Below are 23,089 nucleotides of genomic sequence, written 5' to 3'. Positions count from 1 at the left end.
ACTGACTAGCACAGCTGCTTCTCCGTTAGGAAAATGAGAGCCGTTAACGCCTCGGCAGCATTGGCCAAGAGTTGCCCATTTCCTCCAACTCTTTTTTTACACTGCTCTCTAGCAGTCTCCACTTCTGTGAATTTTATTCTCTAGCCCAGAAGGGGAGAAAGGGGAGGAGAAAAAAAAAAAAAAAAAAAAGAGGGAAGAGGAGAAGAGAGAACCTGGCTGAGGCATCACTGCTGTTATCTTCCATTTCACGTTAGCACAAGACTAGCACTGTGATGTAAGACAGAAACTAATGAAAGAAGAATTCCTTTGGTTGGCTTGTTACACCAAAGCTGTCTTTCTGCTGCTATGGACTGGCTGCTTATTTTTCTGTTATATTCAAATCTGGATCCCGAGACATCTCACAATGAAAAACCATGAAAATGGCAGGTATAAGTATATGCTTCCTCACAGATGGCCCTAGAAGGTAAAACCAGATTTTTCATGCACGAACGCTATTTCTGCATCTGTTTTTACATAAACAATCATGATGTCTATGAATATTAGATCCATAAAATATCATGTTAAGAAGCGATCTCCATTTGTTGTTGAAGTCCATCTGGTATGACATAGACTGGGAAGGAGATGATACAAGTGAAAATATATGTGGTTGCAAGTAGGATCTTTATTCAGCTCAAATGACAGAAACATGTTACATTATGCATTGCAACTACGTATGTAATGAAACCCTAAGATATAAACATTTCACTAAGTAATTTCTAGAAGGACGCAAGGGAAAAAATGACATCAGAGAGTGGAATTTAACCTTAAAACAGTAGTGCCCTCGCTTTCAAAGTGGCGAACGCTGCCAGCTGCCGTGACGAGCTGGAGGCCGCAGGATCTCTGGCAGCTTTGGCAGCAGGAACACAAGGCATTGCTACCTGCAGGTTACAGAGGATTAAGGGCTTTTTTCACGCTGACACAACCACAAGTTCTGCCCGGAAGGTCAGATGCTGGAGGCCGTGGCAGCCTCCGACTGAGGCACTAACTCCTCCCGTGGAAGATGGTGGGTTTTATACCACTGTAACTATGATGTCAGTTCTAACTAATGGTGCCGTTGCTGAGCTCTGCCTTTTGAGAACAACTGTGTGCAGTCAGCCAGGCACTCCGCTCCAGATTTGGTCTGGGGTTTTTTTCAAAGAAGTGATTCATCTAATCCATTCTCACAGCCCTGGTGATCTTGTGCTTCATGAGGACATCCTTCACCCTCAGCCAGGCACTGTGCCTCGCCATCAGTGCCATTCCCTGTTAAAAGCATGAAGGCAAAAGGCAAATGAAACTCATGGGTGGTTTTTAATACTGCAGAAAGAAATGTAGAGTCTGATTTTTGAAAACCATTTCAATAAAACTCAGCAAGAACTTCTGCGTAGAAAAGAGAAAACAATGCTTTTAATTCCTAATTTATTAGGATTTCCACATAAATAAAAGGAAGAGGCGATTATTAACTAATGGTGGATTGAAAATTTTTTCAACAAGAGCTGAACAAATCCTTCCTTTTAGTGCATATGTGCCACCCACCTTTTCCTCTGTCATTAATTACATCACTGGAATCTTACCAGGGCAAGTAACTGTAATCTGACTGTCCTCTTCTCCTGGGCCATTTGGTTGATTGCAGACTGGTGACAATAGTAGATTATCCCTGGGTTTGGTGACAACCTCTTGTATTAAGGGGTTTGAGGGGGTTGCTTGTTTATCTTTGGTCTCCCAGTGCCTTTCTGAATTAGCAGGCTCTGTAAAGAAGCTTTCAAGAAGGGGCCTTAAGTGCTCCTTTTCGTGCTCTTTATTTATCTTACGCACATCTGAAAAAATCGCTGTTGGAATTTCTTCTCCTGCTGAATTCTCATACATGCTTTTATTGTTTTCCTCTAATACAGAGTCGCTGTCATTTGTCATTTCAGAAATTATTTCAATCTTTGGGTGATATTCCTGCTGTAAAGGTAGAAAACGTAATCAAAAATATATCATTCCAGATGTAAAAGCTTAAGAGATGGGTAAATACCTCCTGGATCCACATAACAGCTGTCAGCTTTGATGTGCTGTTCTCCCAAAATGCATGGAAGATGTGCTTCACCATAGCTCTGCTGCTTTGTGGATGAATCTTGGGCTAAGTATTTCTCAGGCATTAGCAATGAACTGACCATAAACTATTAACGGTTCATAAAAAGACCACCTATTTCAGCAATTCAGCAGAAATTCAGTGTGGGCTCAGTGCTATTACTTTACCTCCAAACAGAGGGACCCAACTAACATCTTCATCTGATTTAGGAACGGAAAACCCTTCGGAACGTGAGAGCTGCTAATGCATACTCCTTCAATAATCCTCTTTGTCCCCTTCCCTTATCTTCTGGTTAATTGGAGGTACTGTTGGCCAAGACATTTTGCAACACTGTTATGACTCTGTGACCAAAAGAGCCCTGACTGTAGGAAAAATTTGCATTACCTTGGAGGGACTTGTAAAATACGTACTGTATCAGCCTCTGTCTCCAGCAAGGCAAGTATGAGTCAGCATCAGCACGAGAATCGAAGCCGTGCTTTTACTCTTCGAGGTTTCTTTTTTCTCGTTTCTGTTTATAGGCTTTTGCCTAGAAAATCAGTTTGAGCACAGCACAATGCTAACATTGGGGCTGGAACTGCCTCGTATCTGACCGGCCCCAAGTTAGGCAGAGGAGTTCCAATCTCTCTGTGTTTCCAGTTGAAAAGTCTGGTTTTATTCAGTAGCAGGCAGTTTGTTCTATGTATTCACCTTTTCAGCATATTAGTACTGGTAAAGTATATTTTAAGAGTAATCTTCATTAAAACACTACCTGCTACTAAGAAATTTAACTGTTGCATTACTTGATCTTAAGTTTTCATTCTCCTATTTTTGCAACGCAGTAATATAAAAAATCGAATTAAAATAAGATTTTCAAGTGGATAGAGAAGATCTGCTGAAACATCCATTTTAGTTGACTAAATGCATAATTGATTGCATCTCCCAACCAGCATTGCACAACTTAGATTATCCTCATTTTGCAAAACATCTGTAAATGTGTTTAGGGAAGCTTCATCACTGGAATTAATAAGAATCTTTTACCTTTTGAACAAAGATTTCCTCTTCTGGGGTAAATTCACTTACATCTATATCTTCTAAATCAGGCAGTTCCTGAAGACAATCACAAGATCATTAATAAGTGGGAAATGCTACTGTAACCAATAAAACACGACAGCGCTGTCCCACTGGTAACCATTGGCAATAACCTTAATGTCAGACTGAATGCCATTTTCTACTACGCTGTGTGATTACAAAGGGAAAAAAGGATAACCAGCAAGGCATTAACAAGATTTTAAAAGCAAACGTGGGTTATGTCTATTAGCTGTTTCTCTTCTATTCAATAATCTCAACTGCGACCTGCCTTTATGGGTAAGAGCCAAATCAAGATCTGCAGTCTACCTGAAACTGTTTATCAGTAAGCGCTGTTAAGCTAAATACATCTAATAAACAATGCCTTACTGTGAATTAAGGATATAGAACTGCAAACCTGCTGAGAATTGGTTTTCCTCAGACAGGTCCAATTATTTCAGCTTTCTGTTAGAAAATGTTATCCAAGACAGCTATCACTTGCTGACATGAAAGCAAAAATAGAGGGTGGGAATACAAAATCATAGGTAGAAAGTAATATGTTTTTGCCCCCCCCCCCTTTTTTTTTGTGTGTGTGTAGGTCAATACTGGTAAAAGCATCTCCTTTTGTTTTGAGATGTTTTTAGAGCTTACTGATTTTATAGCAAGCTGCTTGGCACGGTAGCATCAGGAACATCTAATCTCTGCTGTTGTGCGTGGTGGAGGTTATTACAGAATTAAAATCAACAAAGGAAATTTCTGTTTCCTGATATGGTTGTAGCTAGTGCAGCACATCCTGAAGTCACATAGTTTTTATAAGAATAGCATTAACAATGTACAAATTAAGATTTGAGGCTAATGTTAGTGGGTAGAATTTGGTTTCAGTAGGGAAGTGAAATAGCTGTTAGTCTTGTTCCCATCGGCAGGTTGCATTTGCAGATCAACCCAAAATTGCTTACTAAAAGTTATCCTGGTTTAGGTCCACAGAATACAGTCCAAACACTGCCAAGGCATGTGCAGCAACATGGGCTTGTTTCTGCTTGACAGAGGGATGTCCTAACCACTGCATTACAAATCCTCCTCCGCTCTTCTCCCTTATATTACTACTGAGGCCATCTACTGACTCCAGGACATGAATAAAGACGACTGTGCTGCTCCCGAGCTTCTCACCATTGGCATCTTCACTGCCCTTCCCTGCTATGTCAGCACTAAGTCTCTTTGGAAAATCTGCAATAACGTAAGTATTGGAGGTTGTTCTGAGGAGCTCTTTCCATTACTAAATGTCAGTTGGAGAACAAAATAGGGTAGAACACTGAAATGCGTATTAATGTGTGTTTCGGGTTTGTTTTTTCTTCTGTAGAATTAAAATAGTCACACTTCTTATGTGTCAAAAAAAACCCCAAGCACGTATGCCGAAGAGTTCCTTTTATACTATGTTAAAGTTTGCGCAAAGGAGCTTGCTATGGTGCCGTATAGCACCAAGAAAAAAGCAAACACTGAATCTGTGAGATCTTCACATTGTGGGTACTTGCAGTATCACTATTTATTTAAAGCTTTTATTTCAGACCCTGCAAGATCTGCTTATAAAAATAATAACATATATACTTGGAATTGCTGCCAGTTCTCTCCACTATCCTTCTTAAACCTATTATTAAAAACAGCCAAACAGGAGGCTGCAGCAGTGAGCCCTCTACTGAGGCAGTGAGTTGAGCACTTCGATAACAGGATGGAATTTCTTCCTGGGAAATTAAAAGCATGGAAAAGATATGAGACTTTTCTAAAACATTCCAGTAAGAATTTAGTTAACTGTGGCAGTGTAAGGGATTAAAGAGTATATTAAGTGCTCTGGGAAATCACAAGCTCAGAAGTTCGTCATAATCTGAAACTGTCAGTTTAGCAGCAGTGCCTTAATTAGGACATAGTGAATAGTTCGCCTGTGAAGTGAGATTGCGTTTTTCAGTGGTATCCATGTCCTCTTCATGGTTAAATGTGGTTATACATGTTTAAATGTTTGCATCATCAGATAGAGATTAGATAATAGAAGATCGTATTACAAATGTCAATAACTTGTTATATACCTGAATGATGCACATTCTGCTTTTCTTGGAAATATACCTAGAAGTTATATTTTGAGAATTAATTTATAATACCTAATATTGCTAGCTAACATTTACAATGAGTGGGTGGCTATTTCTTCCTTATGCTTTTTCTCCAATACATTTTCAACTGCATATTTCATTTAAGTTTTGCCTAAGAGGACGCATGTATCCAACAGATTCTTTTTGTTGTGATTTCTGTTTTTTAAATGAGAGCCCTCATTAACTTCTCCAGAGAAATCACAGAGACAGATGATCAACTTCAGGTGACTTATGGCCAAAGGACAAAAGAAACTTTGGAAGCACTGGCAAATTCTTTACACATGCTATGCTGGAGAGAATGAATACCCCTACAACTTTATTTTTTGGGTTTGTTTTCTTCTTTCCTTTTACTTTTCCTAATAGTTGACCTTTCTTAGAAACCTGGCCATATAGTTTTATTAGCCAGGATATTACAAGAATTAATTTGGGAGCAGACAATACCCAGATCTGAACTTCTCAAAATCTGAATCCAATACCTACGTCAATATAAAGTTTCTCCAGTGTTTCCAGTTTGACCTGTTCAGTATATTCATCCAGTTCAGGAAGCACGGCCTTTGCAGTCGTGGCCTTCTCTCCTGGTAGATCTAATGAAAAAACAATAGTCAGTTGCAGAGAACTAGCTGAATAAAAGACTTTCTATATTGCAACAGCAAGTACTGCAAAACCAAACTGCTTGGTGACCTGATGGCCATTCAGAATTCAAAGCTGAATGCAGTGCTTTCTCTTTCCATCAAATTCTTGGTCTCCCTTATATTGTATTAATTAATATTTCCATTTTGCAGTAATGTATTCCACAAATCTACAAAAGCATTCATGGTGTGCGAAGGCACAAAACCACCTCTAGAGTGATGTCCAGCTTCTGCTGGCAGACACACTGCACTGCACAATTTCTGTGGGAGCAAGGGAAGCCTGTAAGCTCTCCTGTCCTGCCGCTAACCCTGGCACACATGAGAAGTGGAATTCCACCTTTATGAAGCAGAAGTTGCAGCTTGAGCTCTCAGAATTTTGTTTGGTTGTTGTATTTAAAGAATATTTTATCCAGTATTACTTGATTTTCAACTAGTCATTGTGTAAGTCTAATGGGATGTTCTTATCTATGAATCAGTTGGTTTGAGTCACAGCAGAGGCGGTGTTATACTAAGAGTTTGGCTCATTGTCTCTGCATCCTCAGTTTGGTTTGGTTCTTCACTGTGTACATTACCATCTGCCTTCTTGTTGAAGTTTGAGTGTTTGTAAGAGTGTGATTCTTGTGCATCCTCTTGCATTCTAGCAGGAGTATTTCCAGATGGGAGATCGGTGTTATCATCTCCCCTATTTGGTACAAGTGTTATCACTTCATCATGAGCATCAAAACTTTCATTTCTAAATTTCTCAGTCTTCTCTTGAGTTTCTTCCTCTTCTGATATTTTTGAAATCTCTGATGTATTAGAATTTCCATCACTATCATGTGAATTTGCAGGTGCTCCTACAGAAGAAACAAGTTCATTAAAACTGCTGAGTTAATCTACCATTGCTCATTCTAAATATCCAAACTTTACTATGTGGTCTTAATAGTTTGGCCTAAAATATGCATCAGTACTTTATTTGAGCAGCTATTTGTGGATCAGTAGTCCTCCCAAGATTGCAGCATCTCAACTTCCTAGCACACACAGTTCCCCAGCAAAAAACTCATTAGAGAAAACACTATAGTAAATAATTGTCTGGTATCTATAGTTAACTTTGAAAAGACTCACAAATGACTATATATTTCAATATATGTTTGAGCAGTCTGATGGCTCGGTGACAAATGCTGAAGGTGTCCTCTCCTTTATGCAATCTACCTGCTTGCAGAAAAAGTTTTGCTTGTTAGTCAACCATGTTTGATTTCAGAGCCTGTGAAACCCCAAACCATACCAGATCGATAAACACTCCTCTGCACTGCCGTACTGCCTTCTGATTTGGCTTCAGTCCTGTTTATCCTGGAACATGCACACTTCTCTAGAAAGGTTAGGTAGGGACCTATTACTGGCCGTAGACATATGCCTCCTTGAATAATGTGACAGGAGAATTTCTGGCATAAAAAAAAGGCAGTGAGTGAAGGAAACGATCAAAGGCCTTCCTCTCCCTGCCTGTGTTACTGCTACTGTAGGCTCTAGGCTGAAGCTTTTCTTGCTGGTGAAGGCTGCCGTGGGAGAGGCGCCTGGGGACTGGAGCGGTGGTTGTCACTGGGTCGTACTAGAGCCCATGTGGCCCTGTTCTGCCTCTTGGGGAAATACCACTCTTTGGGTGTAACTGCCTGCCTCCACCCACGAATGCCTGCGGAACCATTATTGCCCTGGCTAGCACCTGGTTGCTCTGGGGACGAGCACAAAAGCTTGAAATGCCGGGACAGAAAGTAGTTTGTTGGTTTTTTTGTTTTGTCAGCAGTGAGAAAGAAAGATGATGATTGCTTAAAATCATTGTGGTTAATGCACGAAGGTTAATAAAGTATTTAGTATGGGAAAAGGAGATTCATAAATATATTTCAAAAATTGCATCAGCCTGCTTCTGAACATTTAGGAACTATTAGTTTATTTTAAACATTCAAACTGAAGCAGACACAGACATCTTCCAAAACAGTAACCACAAACCTTCTCGGATGTCTGTTGTATCTCCATTTCCACATTCTGCTCTTGTACCTCTTTCTTCCATATCCTTTTGCCTTTTCTTTTCCTCTGCTTTTTGCCTGATTGCTGCTAAAGCATCGATGCTATCTTGGATTTTTTTCCTCTCTCTGGTTTCCCATTTTTCCCTTTCTGCTTTCTCAGCTTCAAGGCCTCCAACAGCCCAGGCTTCTGCACAGGCTCTAATGAAAACACAAAAGCTTGCTGTAATACAGCTATAAAAGCCCATTTTTATATTGAGAGAGAAATTTAAAATAGCTTGCAACAGCGTAAAATAGCTGCAAAAGTAAAAAAGCATATAGGAGTGACAATCCCTTACGCAACAGGGATGCATGTATATCTTATCTTGTATGTGGAACTGCAACAAAAGAAACAAAGATATCCAAACGCTGGTGAATATACCACCAGAGATCTGCCAGAAGCGCTGATGTTGGCTCTGTTTTTCCAGACACCTGTTCAGTTTCTTTTGAAATCGGGATTTGTCTCTGGTCTACAGACTTAGCATAAAACAATTCTCTTCAAGAATTAATTCTCTTGTGAAAAAATACTTTTTTTTTTTTTTGTATGTTAGATGTAGAACTCCATAGTATAATAATCTTGTACTCAAAGTCACCCACCCTCAATAAATTATACTGGTCAGTCTTCCTTTCCTTCCAAGAGAATATTGGCAAAAAATGGATGAGTGGATGAGTGAGCATAGCACTTGAGCTTTATTGCTGTGTAAAGAAGATGGCTCTGTTTCTTACCTGTCCTTTGGGAACACTGGTCTGTCATCCAGATATGTTAGTACTTTTAGTCGAACAGTAAGTGTTTTTCTATAATTAGCAATTTTCTTTATCACTTGATTTCCCATCAAATTCAGCACATGCTAGAGAAACAAGGGAAACAGTTGAATAGCAAAAAAACCCCCAAAAAACAAACAATCTGGATGTGCACTTTCCCTATCATTTCAAAAACAAGAAGTGAATAAAACATCCTGGGTGTTACAGGTAATCTACAAAAAACAAATAAAGTTTAATAACTTTTTTTTTTTAGACCACGACCTGTTGTGCACTGGACTACCCAAGAAAACCATTTAACCCATACACACGATACAAACCTGCAATTGTATTTGGCTTACCAAATTAGGCATGGTCTCCAGAATAGTTATAATACTTGGATCACTTAGATTGTTGTGGGAAAGATCGAGAACAGAAATACTTGGGCATTCTTGCAAGTGTTGTATGTCTTCCAATGTTTGTAACTTGTTGTGAGCAATCTGCAGGGTCTGCAGGGCTTTCAGACAAGCTGTCAAACAAGAAGAGTACGATGAAAGCAAAGGTCGGAGCCACTTTACTGAGGGTTTTCTGGAGCAAGTAGAAAACTGCATTGTCAAAATACTCGTTTATGTGGAATTGGGAGCTTTTTTCCCTGAAAAAAAAAGTATCTAGACATCCAAAGCTGCTTTCTTTACCCCGGGAAAAACAGTTGTTTGGTTTCAGGATGATGGTTGGTTTTAATTCACGTTTCAAACTAGTCAGTTAGTTACACAAAAGCAAGAGCCTGTGTTGCAAATTACTCCCAATGTACGCAAATGAAAACGTCGAGGAATTCTTTTATATTTTCTGCTGAAGATGGAATAAATCTTTTAATAAACATAAAAGATTTGGTAATTGTGTCTGCAACTGCCAAAGAACATCTTAACCGTAAAGTAAATGGTGAAAACTGGATTGTCAGCCTGTCTGCAACACAGATAAGTACTGGGATGTTATTAAGAAGTGAGGAAAAACTACTGAATTGTCCTAGGTATCCACATGAAAGTAATTACTATGTCTTTTCCGTTTTCTCATCTAGTTAAATTGCAAAACACATAGGTTTGACTCTTATACAGAAGCTTTGTGGACTTTGGTATGGGAAATTGTGCAAAATTTTAACATGAATACCCCCCCCACCCCCGAAACTAGTGCCACTAATAATAGCTTAGCTTAGTCAAAGCTTAGGAATATGGGCTCGTTATAGGTTAAAACATGTTGCACCAACAGTTCTTACAGAGGTTCTCAATGGTCTTAACGTAGTTGTTACTGATATTGAGGGAATCCAGCTTTTGTAAGGGTTCAAGGTTTTCAATTTTGTTAATTAAATTGAGTTGCAAGTAGAGGCAACGCAACTCTGTCAGAGCCTCCAAATTCTCAATTTTCGTTAAGCCATTGCATTCCAGCCATAAACACTTCAGTCCAGTATACTCTTCAAGATTCTCCAGGTGGTCAAATCCTGCAGAAATAGATGTTTTAAAATGAAGTTGCATTGGCTGAAAACAAGTCTTTTGAAGACTAAATCTCATTAAACCAGTACTGCTGAAACAGCCTGTGAGAACACTTGTACTGCCAATATTTCCACGCAATTAATGGTACAGTACCTGGCTGATATAGGGCAAAACCACATAGGCGCCTATTCTGGTCTATATCTCATGCAGCCCTTTAGATGCTCAAGTAACACATATAGACAAAACAGCATAACCAAGGCCAAACATAGAAGGTAGATTTAGCACGTCCTATTTATTTAAAAGGATTCTTATGCTAACCTGAACAAGCTAACTGTATCATGCAAAAACCTGCTTGAAGATCACAAGAGGATGATCCATGTTCATTCTAGCAACTTCTTTTTCTTTCAGTAGTATTTGAGAACATGCAGCAAGTCCCTACTGTTCATTTTCTTCCTGACCATTTTTATTTGGCAGTAAAAAAAGTCCCCAAAGCTGGAAAACAGCTTCTTTATACAAACACATTTAAGAAGAAATACATATATTTTCATCTGAACGCAATCCAGACCATTATTTTAAGACACTTCTCAGAGGCTACTGGTTTTGGGGGGGGGGGGGGGGAAGTGTCCCTTGATTCCTATTGATCCTTTGAATGACTCCACAAAGTGAATTAGATCTATAATCAGTTTACTTCATTACCTTGACTCATTTTGTTTCACAAGTTCATTATTATATAAAATTGAATTATGTTTCTAATGTAAAAGAATTATTAGATGTTTTACTTCAGTAATTCTCTGCTAAAATGCAGAGAATTCTCTGGTAAATAGATTCTCAGCTAAAATGCTACTTAGAATGATAAATCTAAACAGTCATGTCCACATCTTACCTTTATAATGCAAGTAAAGCGTATCATTTAAGTATGGGGTCACGTATAATTTCTGCTGTTTACAGAGGTCTCGCAGAATCTTTTTTGTCATTCTGAAATAATAATAATGGGAAGCAGAAGCAAAACAAAAAATGGATTTCAGTGCACATTCTGAAATCTTTGGGTTTTTAACAGATTTCAATGCAACACAATTAATCGTTCTTTTATGCAAGAGAAATCACTACAGCCCTCAAGACTATACTCCAAATAAAAAACATTCCAATTCATTCCATTCATAAAATGTGTTCCTTCACTAATTACCTTATATGCAGTTACTGCTCTCTGCCATCATTCTTCATAAGAACTTCATTCTGAAGTATGCCAGGCTGATTAGCCTGGGATAATGAAATTTTTACGTAAGTACAGTTCAATCTGCCTCCTGATAACTCCGTGAAAGTCTGTCTCTTGACTTTAAAGGGCTGTAACTGTCTCTAATACAGTTATGTTAAAGTTAGCAGCAACATAAACTTTGGGAAGTTTCACCAACATGTAAACAGGTACAAGAGTGGAGGATAAATCTTCACTGTTCCTTATATATCATTCCATAACTAGCTCACGCAACCAGACTTCCAACAATGTTATTAAATAGTAGAAAATATGGTTTTTAATTGTATTATTTGCTTGCAATGTGCTTATTCAGAGATAACAGCAGAATAATCCCATTTCACAACTATTAATGAACAGCCGTTGCAGTGCATGCTGGTTTAGGCTGGACCAAAATTAAAGCCAGAGCTTATAAAGGAGTTTGTACTGGGTTTGCGTGGCAAGGTTTTGGTAGCGGGGTGGCTACAGGGGTGGCTTCTGTAAGAAGCTGCCAGAAGTTTCCCCCATGTCCAACAGAGCCAATGCCAGCCGGCTCCAAGACAGACCTGCTGCTGGCCAAGGCCGAGCCCATCAGTGATGGTGGCAGCATCTTTGGGATAAAAGAGTTAAGAAGGGGGGAAAAAAACCCAAACCAACATGAAGAGCAATTGCAGCCCGAGAGAGGAGTGTGAAAGGAGGAGATGCTGCAGGCACCGGAGCAGAAATTCCCGTGCAGCCCGCGGAGAAGACCATGGTGAGGCAGGCTGTCCCCCTGCAGCCCATGGACATCCATGGTGGAGAAGATTAAACTGATTTCCCAAGTTGAGTCTCTTTTGCCCATGACGGTAACCAGTGAGTGATCTCTCCCTCTCCTTATCTTGACCCAGGAGCCTTTCGTTATATTTTCTCTCCCCTGCTAGGCTGAGGAGGGCAGTGACAGAGTGGCTTTGGGGGGCACCTGGCCTCCAGCCAGGGTCAGCCCACCACAGAGTTGTATCTTATTGTTAACCATCTGAGATACCTCTGGATTTTCTCTGCTAAAAATTATCTCGACAACTGTAATATTTATATTGTGATGAATTAATACAATGCATTGCCTGAATTGATGCTGAAAAATGGTCAAATCTACTGACAAACGACTCCCACAAGTTTGCACCATTTTCTCCAGATCCATTAAATAGATGACATCATGTAGATAGAATGTAGTTTGCTACTGTGGCCCAAAAAAAAAAAAAAAGCTGTATAGATGCTGGAAATATCATTAATTCCTGATTTATTGATTATTCTCAAGTTCATCTTCAAAATTGTTCTCCTGAATTAACATGCAGAATGGCAAAACTCCCATTGACTTCAATGATGCCAAGATTTAAATAAAAAACATAAACGATGTATTACCTTACACAGCCCCTCTTTTCTTCTGTCCTTTGTCTGAATGAGCTGGTTACCGACTGGTGATCACCATCTGATTTTTGTTCATTCTGTTGATCTGCTCTGGACATACAGTTGATGGCTTTCTCTTGAGTTTTGACATCTTTTGTAAGAAAACAAGTTGCAGTTTAACAGCACGAGTGGGCAAAAAGTGTCATGTGGCCAATTACTTTAGAGAAATACTGAAGAGCATTTGAATATGAATGTCAAGAAAAGAAGTGTTCTAACCACGATTTTTGCTGACATTTTTAATGACAGGAAGCTTTTTTAGAAGGCAAAGTAGTAAAATAAGTAGTTGCAAAATAAATTGTTGATATTTGCATTTTATTTTTTTTTTTTTTAGATCTGGAAGTCAGGTAGTACCCGCTAGTCTTAAGATTATTATAACGTACAGTGACAATAAAGTCCTGGCACCAATGTTCTTATGGTCTGAGACAGCTACTATATATTACATTTAATCATCAGTAATAGTTTACTATAGTATATAATAATAGTTTACTCTTTGCATGTAAAGAGATTGCAGTAATGGCATAGCTGAGTCATCTCAAGCACTGTTTGTTAGTCTAGCTCTTCTACAAATTTACCCTTTTGTACTCTTCGGAAGGTGTCTCCAGTGCTATACTCACTCAAGCTGTCTTTAGACTGCCTTTGATTAATTGCATTTTTGATACTCTTCTCTTCAGATTCTTGCTCTGCACTTTCTAGTTGCACTTGTTGCCCATACACTTAAAAAGAGACAGTGCAAACAAGATCATTTTAGAGCTCATTTAATTATAATTAAAACATGTAGAGGTGAGGCTAGCTGTATAATTGCAACACAGGAAAAGGTATCTCTCCAGCAATAACAAAATCAAAGAAACAGAATGTTGTGGTTTAACTTGGCCGGCAGCTAAAACAACCACGCGGCCATTCACTCACTCCCCCCCACAGTGGGATGAGGGAGAGAATCAAAGAAAGAAAGAAGGTAAAACCTGTGGGTTGAGATAAAGGCAGTTTCATAGGACAGAAAAGGAAGACAATAATAACAATTATAATGATATACAAAACAAGTGATGCACAGCACAACTGCTCACCAACCAAAGCTGACAGTCAGTTATCAAGCTGAACTGCCTCTGGGCCCACCCCCCAGTTATATATGGAGCATGATGTCATATGGTATGGAATATGCCTATGGCCAGTTTGGGTCAGTTGTCCTGGTCGTGTCTCCTCCCAGCCTCTTGTGCACCCCCAGCCTCCTCGCTGGTGGGGTGGGGTGTGAAGCTGAAAAGTCCTTGACTGCTTGGCAACAACTACAGCATCACTGTGTTATCAACATTATTCTGATACAAAATCCAAAACACAGCACTATACCAGCTACTAGAAGGAAAATCAATTCTATCTGAGCCAAAACTAGGGCAGAGAAGGGAAAAAAAAAAAAAAAAGCACAAGAAGATAGCAATGGAGCAAGTCTCAGCCTCAGTTATGGAAAGATTTTCAGTGGCTTCAGTGGGAGAAAGAATAAATGCATATTGTGTCCAGATAAGTAATGACAGACTTGATTTCTAGGCTCTATGTTCACTAAAGTTTCCTAAATTCATCCTAGCGAACCATCTGGAAGGGCTCACCTGTGCTGACAGAATTGCCTTCATTTTCTGTTTGGGTAGCTTCGTTTCTGGTGTCGTTCACAGACTCCCCCGACACCTCCTGTGCAGCAAGGCCTTTGTCCAAGTCTCCGTTTTGTGATTGCATTTTAAGATTTGTGATTTAGACAAACGTCCGCCAAGTTGGTATTTGACTTACAATCCAACTTCCAGCCTAAATGTGTAAAAGCTTTAGTAGGACAACCTGTTACAGACAAAAAACCCATGTGAGTAAATTATCAAGCCTACATGGAGCTAGCAGCTTGGGGCCATTCGCTGTGGAGATACCAAAAGGCAGGGAGAGTTTATTTTAAATCATGCCCACCACGGATCTTGCTCAGAGCAGAGGACCGTGGCCAAAAAGCCCCCTAAAACCAGAGCAAGTCACTTCTTTCCTCTCGCAGCCGGCGTGCTGAGGGTGCCGCGATGGTGCCGCGATGGTGCTCCTTCGAGGCGCAGCCTGCTCCTGCGTAACGTCTGCCTCCTGCCCCGCTGCCAGCCAGGTGGGCTCCCGAGGGCCGCTTTAGTCTCCTCACGAGGACTGCGGACGCTGTCACGTTGCAGCCCTGCACTTTTCGCTGCCGTGGCCCGGGAGCTCTCTGGACAAGACTCGTACGCTAGAGCACACTGCTTTAAAACTCCAGCTCCCTTTACCTGACCCGGCTCCGCGGCTCACGGGGTCGACGGCCCCTTCTGGCCTCGCCGCGGCGCCTCCCAGGGAGCAGGAGACGAAAACCGCGAGGGACGGGAACGGGATCGAGCGACCCCGCTCCCGCTCCCGCCGGAGGCCCCTGAGGTGCGGGCAGCCGCTCCCGCTCCAGCAGCCCCAACCGCCGCCGTCGCCATGGCGACGCCGCGCGCAGGCCCACAAGGCCCCGCGGCCGCTCCCGGCGGCCCCGCGTAGCGGCGCAGGTGGCGGTGGGCGAGGGGAGCGCGGCGCCCCCGGAGGGTCCGGCCCCGCGGCCGCGGGTGAGGCGCCCCCGGCGGGTAACAGCGCCTCGGGACGCCGGCTCTGCGCAGGGCTCCTCCCCGTTGGTCGCGGCTGGGGGGCTGGTTTCCCTCCGTTACAGCCCGGCTGGGGCCAGGGAGGGCCCCGGGCAGGGTCCGGCAGGGCCGGGGCTGAGCGAGGCGGCGGGGCGGGCCGGGCCCGCTGGGGTCCCTCAGCAAGGCCGCGCCCGGAGCCTGCGCTCCCTCCCGGGAGGGGTGAGGCCTGCGGCCCGCAGTGCGCTTGGGCTCGCCAGGCGCGGGGAGGGCGGTGTGTAACGGCCGTAAGGCAAGCGGCGGTAAGCTGCCGAGGAGGCGGCGGGTGGGTTTTGTGCTCGTTTAAAAAAAAAAACCTACTCACGAGTAAAAACCTTGTGAGGCACGGCAAGCTTTCTGCTGAAAGCCCGTGTGCGATGTGACGTTAATGTGCGGCACTGTCCCGTGGCTCAAGGCTTTGCAAACCATAAGGACGTGGTAGACGCAGTGTGTTTGCTGGGAAAGGGTTAGTGCTTTGTGATATCCGGGGGTGAGGTTATACTTGTGATTCTGAGCTTGCTGTGTCTCTCGTGTAGCTTTCTGTGCTTGGAAGAGCCTGTTGTTTCTTGCATGTTCAGCTCTCTCCTGCCGATTATCCTTGCCTCTTTTGTAGGAGGATCTTAATCTTCCCAAAACTAGTTTTTACACGTTGAGCTTCCCTTATCAGCTTGGACTTTAATTGTTTTCTTTGCAGTATCATTGATCAGCGTTATTGCAGTATAACTGATAAGTAGCTAAATCCTTGAACAATGGTTCAAAATGGTGCTTAGGCTGTAATGTGCTGAATCTCAAAGATTATCCATTCAGTCTGAAAAGTTTACATGGCCCAAAAGGTGATTGTAATTGCCTGTGTCTCTTATTTTTTTTCCAGGCTTGTGATCACCATGGCTGCAGTGGATCGTTTCTTCCTCTTGTACAGAGAGATCAGCCGTTCCTGCAATTTTTACATAGAGGCCCTGGCTATAGTTGGAGCTTGGTACACAGTGAGAAAATGTGTCTCCCTCGCGTTCGACACTTACAGCATGCTTAGGTTGCATTTAATTCCGAAGCTGGGTGGTGAGATTGATCTTGTCAAGCGGTACGGAAAATGGGCCGTGGTCACTGGTAAGAGACTGAAGCAATATATTTGCTTATGTGTGTATAACATACCATGCCAGTACTGTAAAACTTGCTAGCTTATATTGCTGGGTGAGCTTTATGTCACAAGCTGGGGCCTGTATTATCTCTGGTTGCAAGTTAATCTGCTGGAGCAGTGACAGTTGTTCACTGCCTTACTAAATTCAGTTCCTGAGGAGATGGGCACGCTCAGTGTGTTGACTGACTGCTGGGAAAGAATCACAGAGCAATTTTCCCCCAAAATTGCAAGGTACACCCCAAATGCATACAGGCATAGATAGATGCAGACAAGATCCTCCTTCTGCTACAGGCTTTTCGCATGTGCTCAAGTTCTTCAACAAGCTTTAAGTCATGTAGCTGTGATGTCCTCGCCTTTCATTAAGGTTCTACTCAAGGCTCTCTGTTGCGTCATAGAAAATATAAAACTTGTACGAGGTGGGATTGCAGAAGGTTGCTACTGACAACGTTGTCTTTATTGTTGTGGTTTTGAGATCACCATATTCAGTGCCAGAGAATGGAATAAAGCTGTAATTGAAAGAACTGGCAAAAGGGAAAGCTGGGGCTGCTCCGATTTTTACCTGTTTGTTTTCTTTTCTATTACAGGTGGCACAGATGGTATTGGGAAGGCGTATGCTGAAGAACTGGCAAAGCGTGGTATCAACATCATCTTAATCAGCCGAAACAAAGAGAAACTGGAGGCTGTATCTAGAAGCATATCTGAAACCTATAAAGTGGAAACAGATTTCATAGTAGCTGACTTCAGCAAGGGGCGTGAGCCTTATCCAGCCATTAAGGAGGCTCTGAAAGACAGAGAAATTGGCATTTTGGTGAATAACGTAGGATTGTTTTATCACTACCCAGACTATTTTACCAACCTGTCTGAGGATATGCTGTGGGACATGATCAACATAAATATTGCTTCTGCTAATATGATGATGCATATTGTACTGCCGGGCATGGTAGAGAGGAAGAAAGGAGCAATTGTGAATGTTTCTTCTGCATCCTGTTGTCAGCCGACACCAATGTTGACAATCTATGGAGCCTCTAAAGTAAGTTGGGGTGTAATGTTTAATGGCATGCACTGAGAAGTAGATGCCTTATAGGTTGGTTGGTTGTAAACACATTCAGCAAGGATATCAAAATACACTTGAAAGTTTTCTAGGAATTTGTTCAAATATTGGAGGTGAATGTTACATGTAATATGCAGTAAGCTCTTTATCCTCACCAATCCTGGGCTGTGAACCAAAGTCTGGGCTGTTTGGATTGTGTGTGAAGTGTGGCATAACGGTAGTTCTAGGAAAAATGTTATCTTCCTCAGAGGAACGATGTGCAAAGCGGCAGTTCTGTGACCCACTGAAAGGGTCAAGAATTTCACCTCTCTCTCCTTCAGCTTGAGATGTACCTCAAGCTACTTACCCACTAGTACTTGGTAGCAAGACGGGCTATGCTCATGCTCAAGCCACCACTGTGACAAAGATAGTGGCCAAATCAAGCCATTACTTCACCTAACACCAAGGGGCAGAAGGCTTCTTACACCATTGTCTGTACCATATCTGGGGAGAAGCAAAAAGAACTTTTCCCCCCTGTAATTATTCTTCCTGAGGAGATCCAGTCAATAATGAATAGGATAGGGCAGCTGGGGGGTGCTGGAAATACGAATGTATGTGGGAATGTGGATTTACACTGGATGACTTGCTGTTGAATTCACAAAAGGAACTGAGATTGTAGAAGGATCTCATCTCAATCCAGTGTCTAAACAGTAGTAGTTATTGCTCCCAGCTGTCGGTGGCTGCCCTCAGCCATAGCCTGACCCCCGTGCAGCCTGGCTTCTGGGATAGCGAGTACTTCCCTTTGCCTGGAGAAAAACCAGTTCTTATTTACCCCAAGGTATAAAATTCCTTGCAGATTTTCTTCAGCGTGGAGACTGGCTTAAGATTCCTGTTTCTGTTGCAGAGCATCTTCCACCTTGGTTATGCTAACTGTATGTAGAACTGCACTCTGAACTAAATCAATTAAAAGGCCTGAATGAAAAAGAACAGAACAAAAGCAAATGTACCAAAATTTCTTCCTTTAGCTGGGATTGTTAATCCAAATCCAAGGTCAGCAATCCAGTTCAAAGCCTGGCCTCTGCACAGCAGTGGGAACAAGCTGCTCTAGCATCCTCAGCCTCTTTGTGTGTGAACAGTGCAGGGTGTTTGAAGCGGTTGGTTTGTTCTGTTTGTTTTCCTAAAGCAGGTGTAAGAGCATTCGTAGAAGATGCTCTCCCAACAGTTTGCTGGGAGTGAGGCTTTTGTGAGGCTGTTTGGGAGCAGAAACCTGTTCACTCACAAGCTGAGTCTAAAATGCTCTTTCTCGGGGGTAATTGGCTGTGCGGCACAGCAGTAGCTTCAGCATGGCATCAGTGTTGCTGTCTTGATAAGACTGAGGAAGCCTTATTTTTCCCATCTCTCTCTGGTTCCAGCAATCCCAGTTATCAGGCTTGTGCTTTTTATGTTATTCTGTAGTAGTAACATGACCTAAAGGAGGTAATACAGACACATGTAAACAAGTGCATGTTGAATTTTGCACAAGGGAGTTGCAGGAAGTAATTAAGCTAACTTCTGGGGAAGATCAGTTGAGTATGAAATTCACCTGTAAATGTATTAAAGAATGGGCCTTCATTTTGTCCTTTTGACAACAGTACATACAGTTAGCTTTAGAACGTCCCCTGCAATGCCCCCAAACCAAATGAGGTGTTTGTTTTGGATGAAATAAATGTTGCTGTATTGGTTTTAAGCAGAAATTATCAGATTGTTTGTGAAATTCACATCAGAGAGTTAAGCAGTCGCTTTCTCCTGTAAGTTACTGTACCATTGCAGGTTTTTAGCAAACAAATAGCAACAAATAGAAATGTTGGCAATGCTCTAGAAAAGTGTATTTTTATACCATTTATTCAAGGTTCTACTTTTTTAGCTGATGTATAAAATATGCTACAACTTTTCTGTAATTTTAATGAAATTCTGCTCTGAGACTTGATTTTTTTTTTTTAAAAAAAGATAAAAAGATGTCTCTTTCTGCTTTTGTTTTTCTAGACCTACTTGGACTACTTCAGCAGAGCACTACATTATGAGTATGCCTCAAAAGGAATTTTTGTTCAGAGTTTAACCCCATTTGTAATTGCTACAAAAATGGCAGCATGCAGCAGTGCTGCATCGAAGAGATCGTTCTTTTTTCCTTCTGCTGAAGAATATGCAAGTCACGCTATTTCTACTCTTGGGTTATCCACAAGGACTACTGGTTACTGGAAACATGCAATCAAGGTAATGGAATTCATTAAAGTATTTGTGTTTGTCAATAGAAGTAAATAAGCTGTTTAATTTTTTAGGAGTCTGAATGAAAACTATGCTCATATTGTGAAAAAGTGCAGTATATGTTTTAGGATTTAAAGGCATTGTGCCATGTTTTCTCAGTAATTCTGCTTTCAAAAATTCTGCGCAGGCATGCTTATTTTTAGAATGAGAGAGTGAATCCAATTCCTACTTGAAATGCGCAGCAAAAATGGGAAAAAGTCAACTTTTTATTCAAAAGTTGCTGACTGGGCAAGCGTTTCACTGTCTTCTATCAACAGAAGTATTTTTTTTTCAATCTTAGTTTATTGAGCGTATTTCTACTTTCGGGAAGAGTGGGTAAGGAGAATGGAATAATAGCAGAAAAACAAAGCCCACATTTTTATTCCAGGCTATCTGGAAGCAGGTCCTCTGTATGTTAGGTTTTCATTTTTGGGGGCAGACTGTAGGCTGCAAAGTAATTTTATGAACACTGGTCATATCTCATGTGTCCTACTCCATGGTTTTCTATAGCATTAGGTCAAGTAGAAGGAATTGAAGAAGTGGGGATTAGTCCAAAAGGAATAAAAGAGATGGAAGGATTCTGGCAAGATGTGGCAATTAAAGGAAGTGGACAATGTTGCTGTTGCAAACTTGAGCAAACCACTTCAGGATTTACTTGCAGAACCTAACGGTTCAGCTGTGTGCACTACTTCCAAAATGTCTAAATATATTTACTTTCAGGGGGTTGAATTTAAGACTTAGTTGCTGATGTTTGAGCAGGTTTTGCCCTGCTTTAGTGGTAATTTGAGAAACTGTTTAATGGAATATATCTTAATCTCTCCCTTCATTTCTTGTTTTTCTTTTCTCTTGTCTCCCTGCGCCTCTCCACAGTTCACGCTGGGCGAGCGCCTACCTGAATGGATCTGGGCATGGTTTGCAATGTATTTTTGCAGAATTGTACGCAAGGAAGCTTTAACATGCAAAGGGAAATAAGAATATCCAGATGTCCTGCGTAATGACTACTATATCCTGATCAGAGTGCTGCAAAACTGTTTAGTGAACCTTGGTGGACTTACTGTAACTTATCCTCGATAAACAAGCTACGTGTAATCTGCACATCACAAGTCTGGATCCTCTCTGTAGCCTTGTATTAAATAGCTCCTCCATTGCTTTCCTCCATGACAAAGAGCTGATCTTGTTGAGGTTAATCTCTGTTCACTTCTTCTTCAAGGTAATTGGGCAGGAGCAGGTATAGTTTTAATTCTGACAGTATATGACTGTCTCTTGCATAGTGCTACATGATGTCAACTTGTAAAGTTGACAGAATTTGAGAATTCTCCAAATCTGTCAGAAATGGGCCCCCTAAAATCACACTGTTCAAAAAGACAATCCTAGTCAACTGTGTTTTCGTCAATATGTAGTTCTAACATTCCTGTCTTCTAAGGGCAGATGTTTGTGTGTTTTAAGTGCAAATGTTGTTGCTTTTGAATTACGTTATTTAAGGAACTTCTCAAAATTAAGATGTATGGCAACGTAATACTGACTTGGAGGTTGTTTAAGTTACTGAAAAGGTCTTACAGAGCTGTAAAGGAATTTGGAGATAAGCCTGTTTGCTGTCTTGTTCCAAGTGTGAATGATCTTGATAATACTTTAAATATTCCTTCAGCAATCTGAAATAGGGCTGGAGAATTGCATAAAGAATGTAAAAACACATTAGCTAAAGAAAAATAATGAAGAAATAATGTTTTGATTTAAAAATACTACTTGGATTCCCAAGATAATTAAACCCCCCCACCTTATTGCAGTTTTGATGCTGTATGATTTTGATGCTTTTGTTTATAAAAATAAATACATTTATGTACTTACTACGCTAGGAGGTCAGTATACTACGCTAGCTTGCTTCCTGGGATCCCTACTGGAGGATATCCAACAGTTGCACCGTGTTGCTGAATAAGGCAGTCATGATTATGAAGTGGTTATCTTGCTCCTCTACAGTAACCTCTGGACTGTTAGAAACTTTTATCAGTAGGTTTTGTAGAGAGTAAGTAAGAGACTGGGTACAAATGTGTTTGCAAATAACTTAGAACTAAGTTGTTCTAAGTTGTGTTGTGTGAAAATGCTGATTAGAGCTCTTAAAAAAAAAACAAACCAAAACCCACACACAAAACCCAAACAAACAAAAATCAACCAAAAAAAATCCCAACAAACCTGCCCCCAGCTTTCACGACTGAACGCTCTGCTTGGCCACATACGATGATACTGATGCTCGAGTTTGTTGTCCAGGTTGAAATTTAGGCTGTGGTTTTTGTAATGAAGGAGCTCCCTACCTTAGCACTTGTTCCTGTTCTGTTGCTGCAGCCCTCTATTCTCAGTTCTTTAGGGCAGAAGGAGGGAGAAGACAGGGACCAGTCGGGGTTTTGGGGCAGGGACTTAGCTCGAGCTGTCTGCTGCTGACCTCCTCTTCACTGACCGGAGACCTGTTTCCTTCAACTGTACAGTGTAAATGTATTAGGTGTTGTGAATAACGACTTAAGCTTGTTTGCAAATGAGATTTAAACAAATGCATTTATTTGTAGTAAGGGCTTAAATGACGCTTGAGAGCTGTGAAGCTGTATAACGTTCTACTCCTGTGTCTCCCTCACGCTCCTCAGGCCCTGCCTGCCCGTCCCTGTCGGTAACCTCCGCACCTCAAGTTTTCCTGGCCGGAGTTAGACCCCGCTCAGCCACATGTGAATAACCAGATTCTCACACAACCTTCTTCAGAAGGCGGCTGCGGCGCGGCCTCCTCACCGGCTCCAGCGGGAAGCCTTGCCGCGCCGCCTCCCGTCACCACCGGCCCCAGGCCACCCAGCCGCGCATGCGCAGTGCCGCACAGCCCCGCCGGGCGCATGCGCCCGCCCCCAGGCCGCTATGGGGCTCTCGCGAGAGCGCTGTGGTAAACAGTACACAAAATGGCGGTGGCAGGGCCGGCGGCGGCACGGTGAGCGCGGCGGGGCCGGGGGAAGAGAGTGGGACGGCGGTGCTGCTCTTTCCGCCGTGCCGCTTCTGTGCGCGGGCTGGGCGGGGGGAGTGCTGTGCTGTCAGGCTTTGGGGGGCGCGGAGCGGGGCGGACAGCACCCGGGCCTGCAGCACCCGGTCGCCGTTCCCGGTGCTCGCTCGCTTTCCCCTCGTCTCTGGGGCTGCCGCGTCCGCTGCCGTGCTCCGGTCGGCTGCTACGC

At 42.1% G+C, this 23,089-nt stretch overlaps 2 protein-coding genes across 8 annotated transcripts; one reads left to right on the top strand and one right to left on the bottom strand.

Moving 5' to 3' along the window:
• Nucleotides 1–641: 641 nt before the first annotated feature.
• Nucleotides 642–15,434, bottom strand: DNAAF1 (dynein axonemal assembly factor 1). 4 transcript variants are annotated; one of them, XM_075765968.1, is made up of 14 exons: nt 15,082–15,434; nt 14,413–14,632; nt 13,393–13,533; nt 12,776–12,911; nt 11,039–11,130; nt 9,942–10,163; nt 9,034–9,200; nt 8,660–8,781; nt 7,881–8,095; nt 6,473–6,736; nt 5,752–5,855; nt 3,110–3,178; nt 1,593–1,965; nt 642–1,281 (listed from the first exon to the last, which is right to left on the bottom strand). In XM_075765968.1, exons 2-14 carry the CDS (start codon nt 14,534–14,536, stop codon nt 1,172–1,174), a joined length of 2,139 nt encoding a protein of 712 aa, XP_075622083.1. In that variant the 5' UTR covers nt 14,537–14,632; nt 15,082–15,434; the 3' UTR covers nt 642–1,171. The 4 variants fall into 4 exon arrangements, with proteins under 4 accessions (XP_075622083.1, XP_075622082.1, XP_075622084.1 ...); XM_075765967.1 differs by lacking the exon at nt 15,082–15,434 and having other exon boundaries at nt 14,413–15,040; XM_075765969.1 differs by lacking the exons at nt 13,393–13,533; nt 15,082–15,434 and having other exon boundaries at nt 696–1,281; nt 14,413–15,040.
• HSDL1 (hydroxysteroid dehydrogenase like 1) lies at nt 15,086–21,657 on the top strand. Of its 4 annotated transcripts, none has more exons than XM_075765975.1 (5): nt 15,086–15,223; nt 16,319–16,551; nt 17,167–17,612; nt 19,635–19,862; nt 20,763–21,657. In XM_075765975.1, exons 2-5 carry the CDS (start codon nt 16,332–16,334, stop codon nt 20,862–20,864), a joined length of 996 nt encoding a protein of 331 aa, XP_075622090.1. In that variant the 5' UTR covers nt 15,086–15,223; nt 16,319–16,331; the 3' UTR covers nt 20,865–21,657. The 4 variants fall into 4 exon arrangements, with proteins under 4 accessions (XP_075622090.1, XP_075622086.1, XP_075622088.1 ...); XM_075765971.1 differs by lacking the exon at nt 15,086–15,223 and adding an exon at nt 15,278–15,396; XM_075765973.1 differs by lacking the exon at nt 15,086–15,223 and adding an exon at nt 15,296–15,414.
• The last annotated feature ends 1,432 nt before the right edge of the window (nt 21,658–23,089 follow it).

This window comes from Balearica regulorum, chromosome 13 (assembly GCF_011004875.1).
Source record: "Balearica regulorum gibbericeps isolate bBalReg1 chromosome 13, bBalReg1.pri, whole genome shotgun sequence".
NCBI classification, from domain to species: domain Eukaryota; kingdom Metazoa; phylum Chordata; class Aves; order Gruiformes; family Gruidae; genus Balearica; species Balearica regulorum.
Note: the sequence above shows the minus strand (reverse complement) of the source record. Positions and strands in the feature narration are given on the sequence as shown.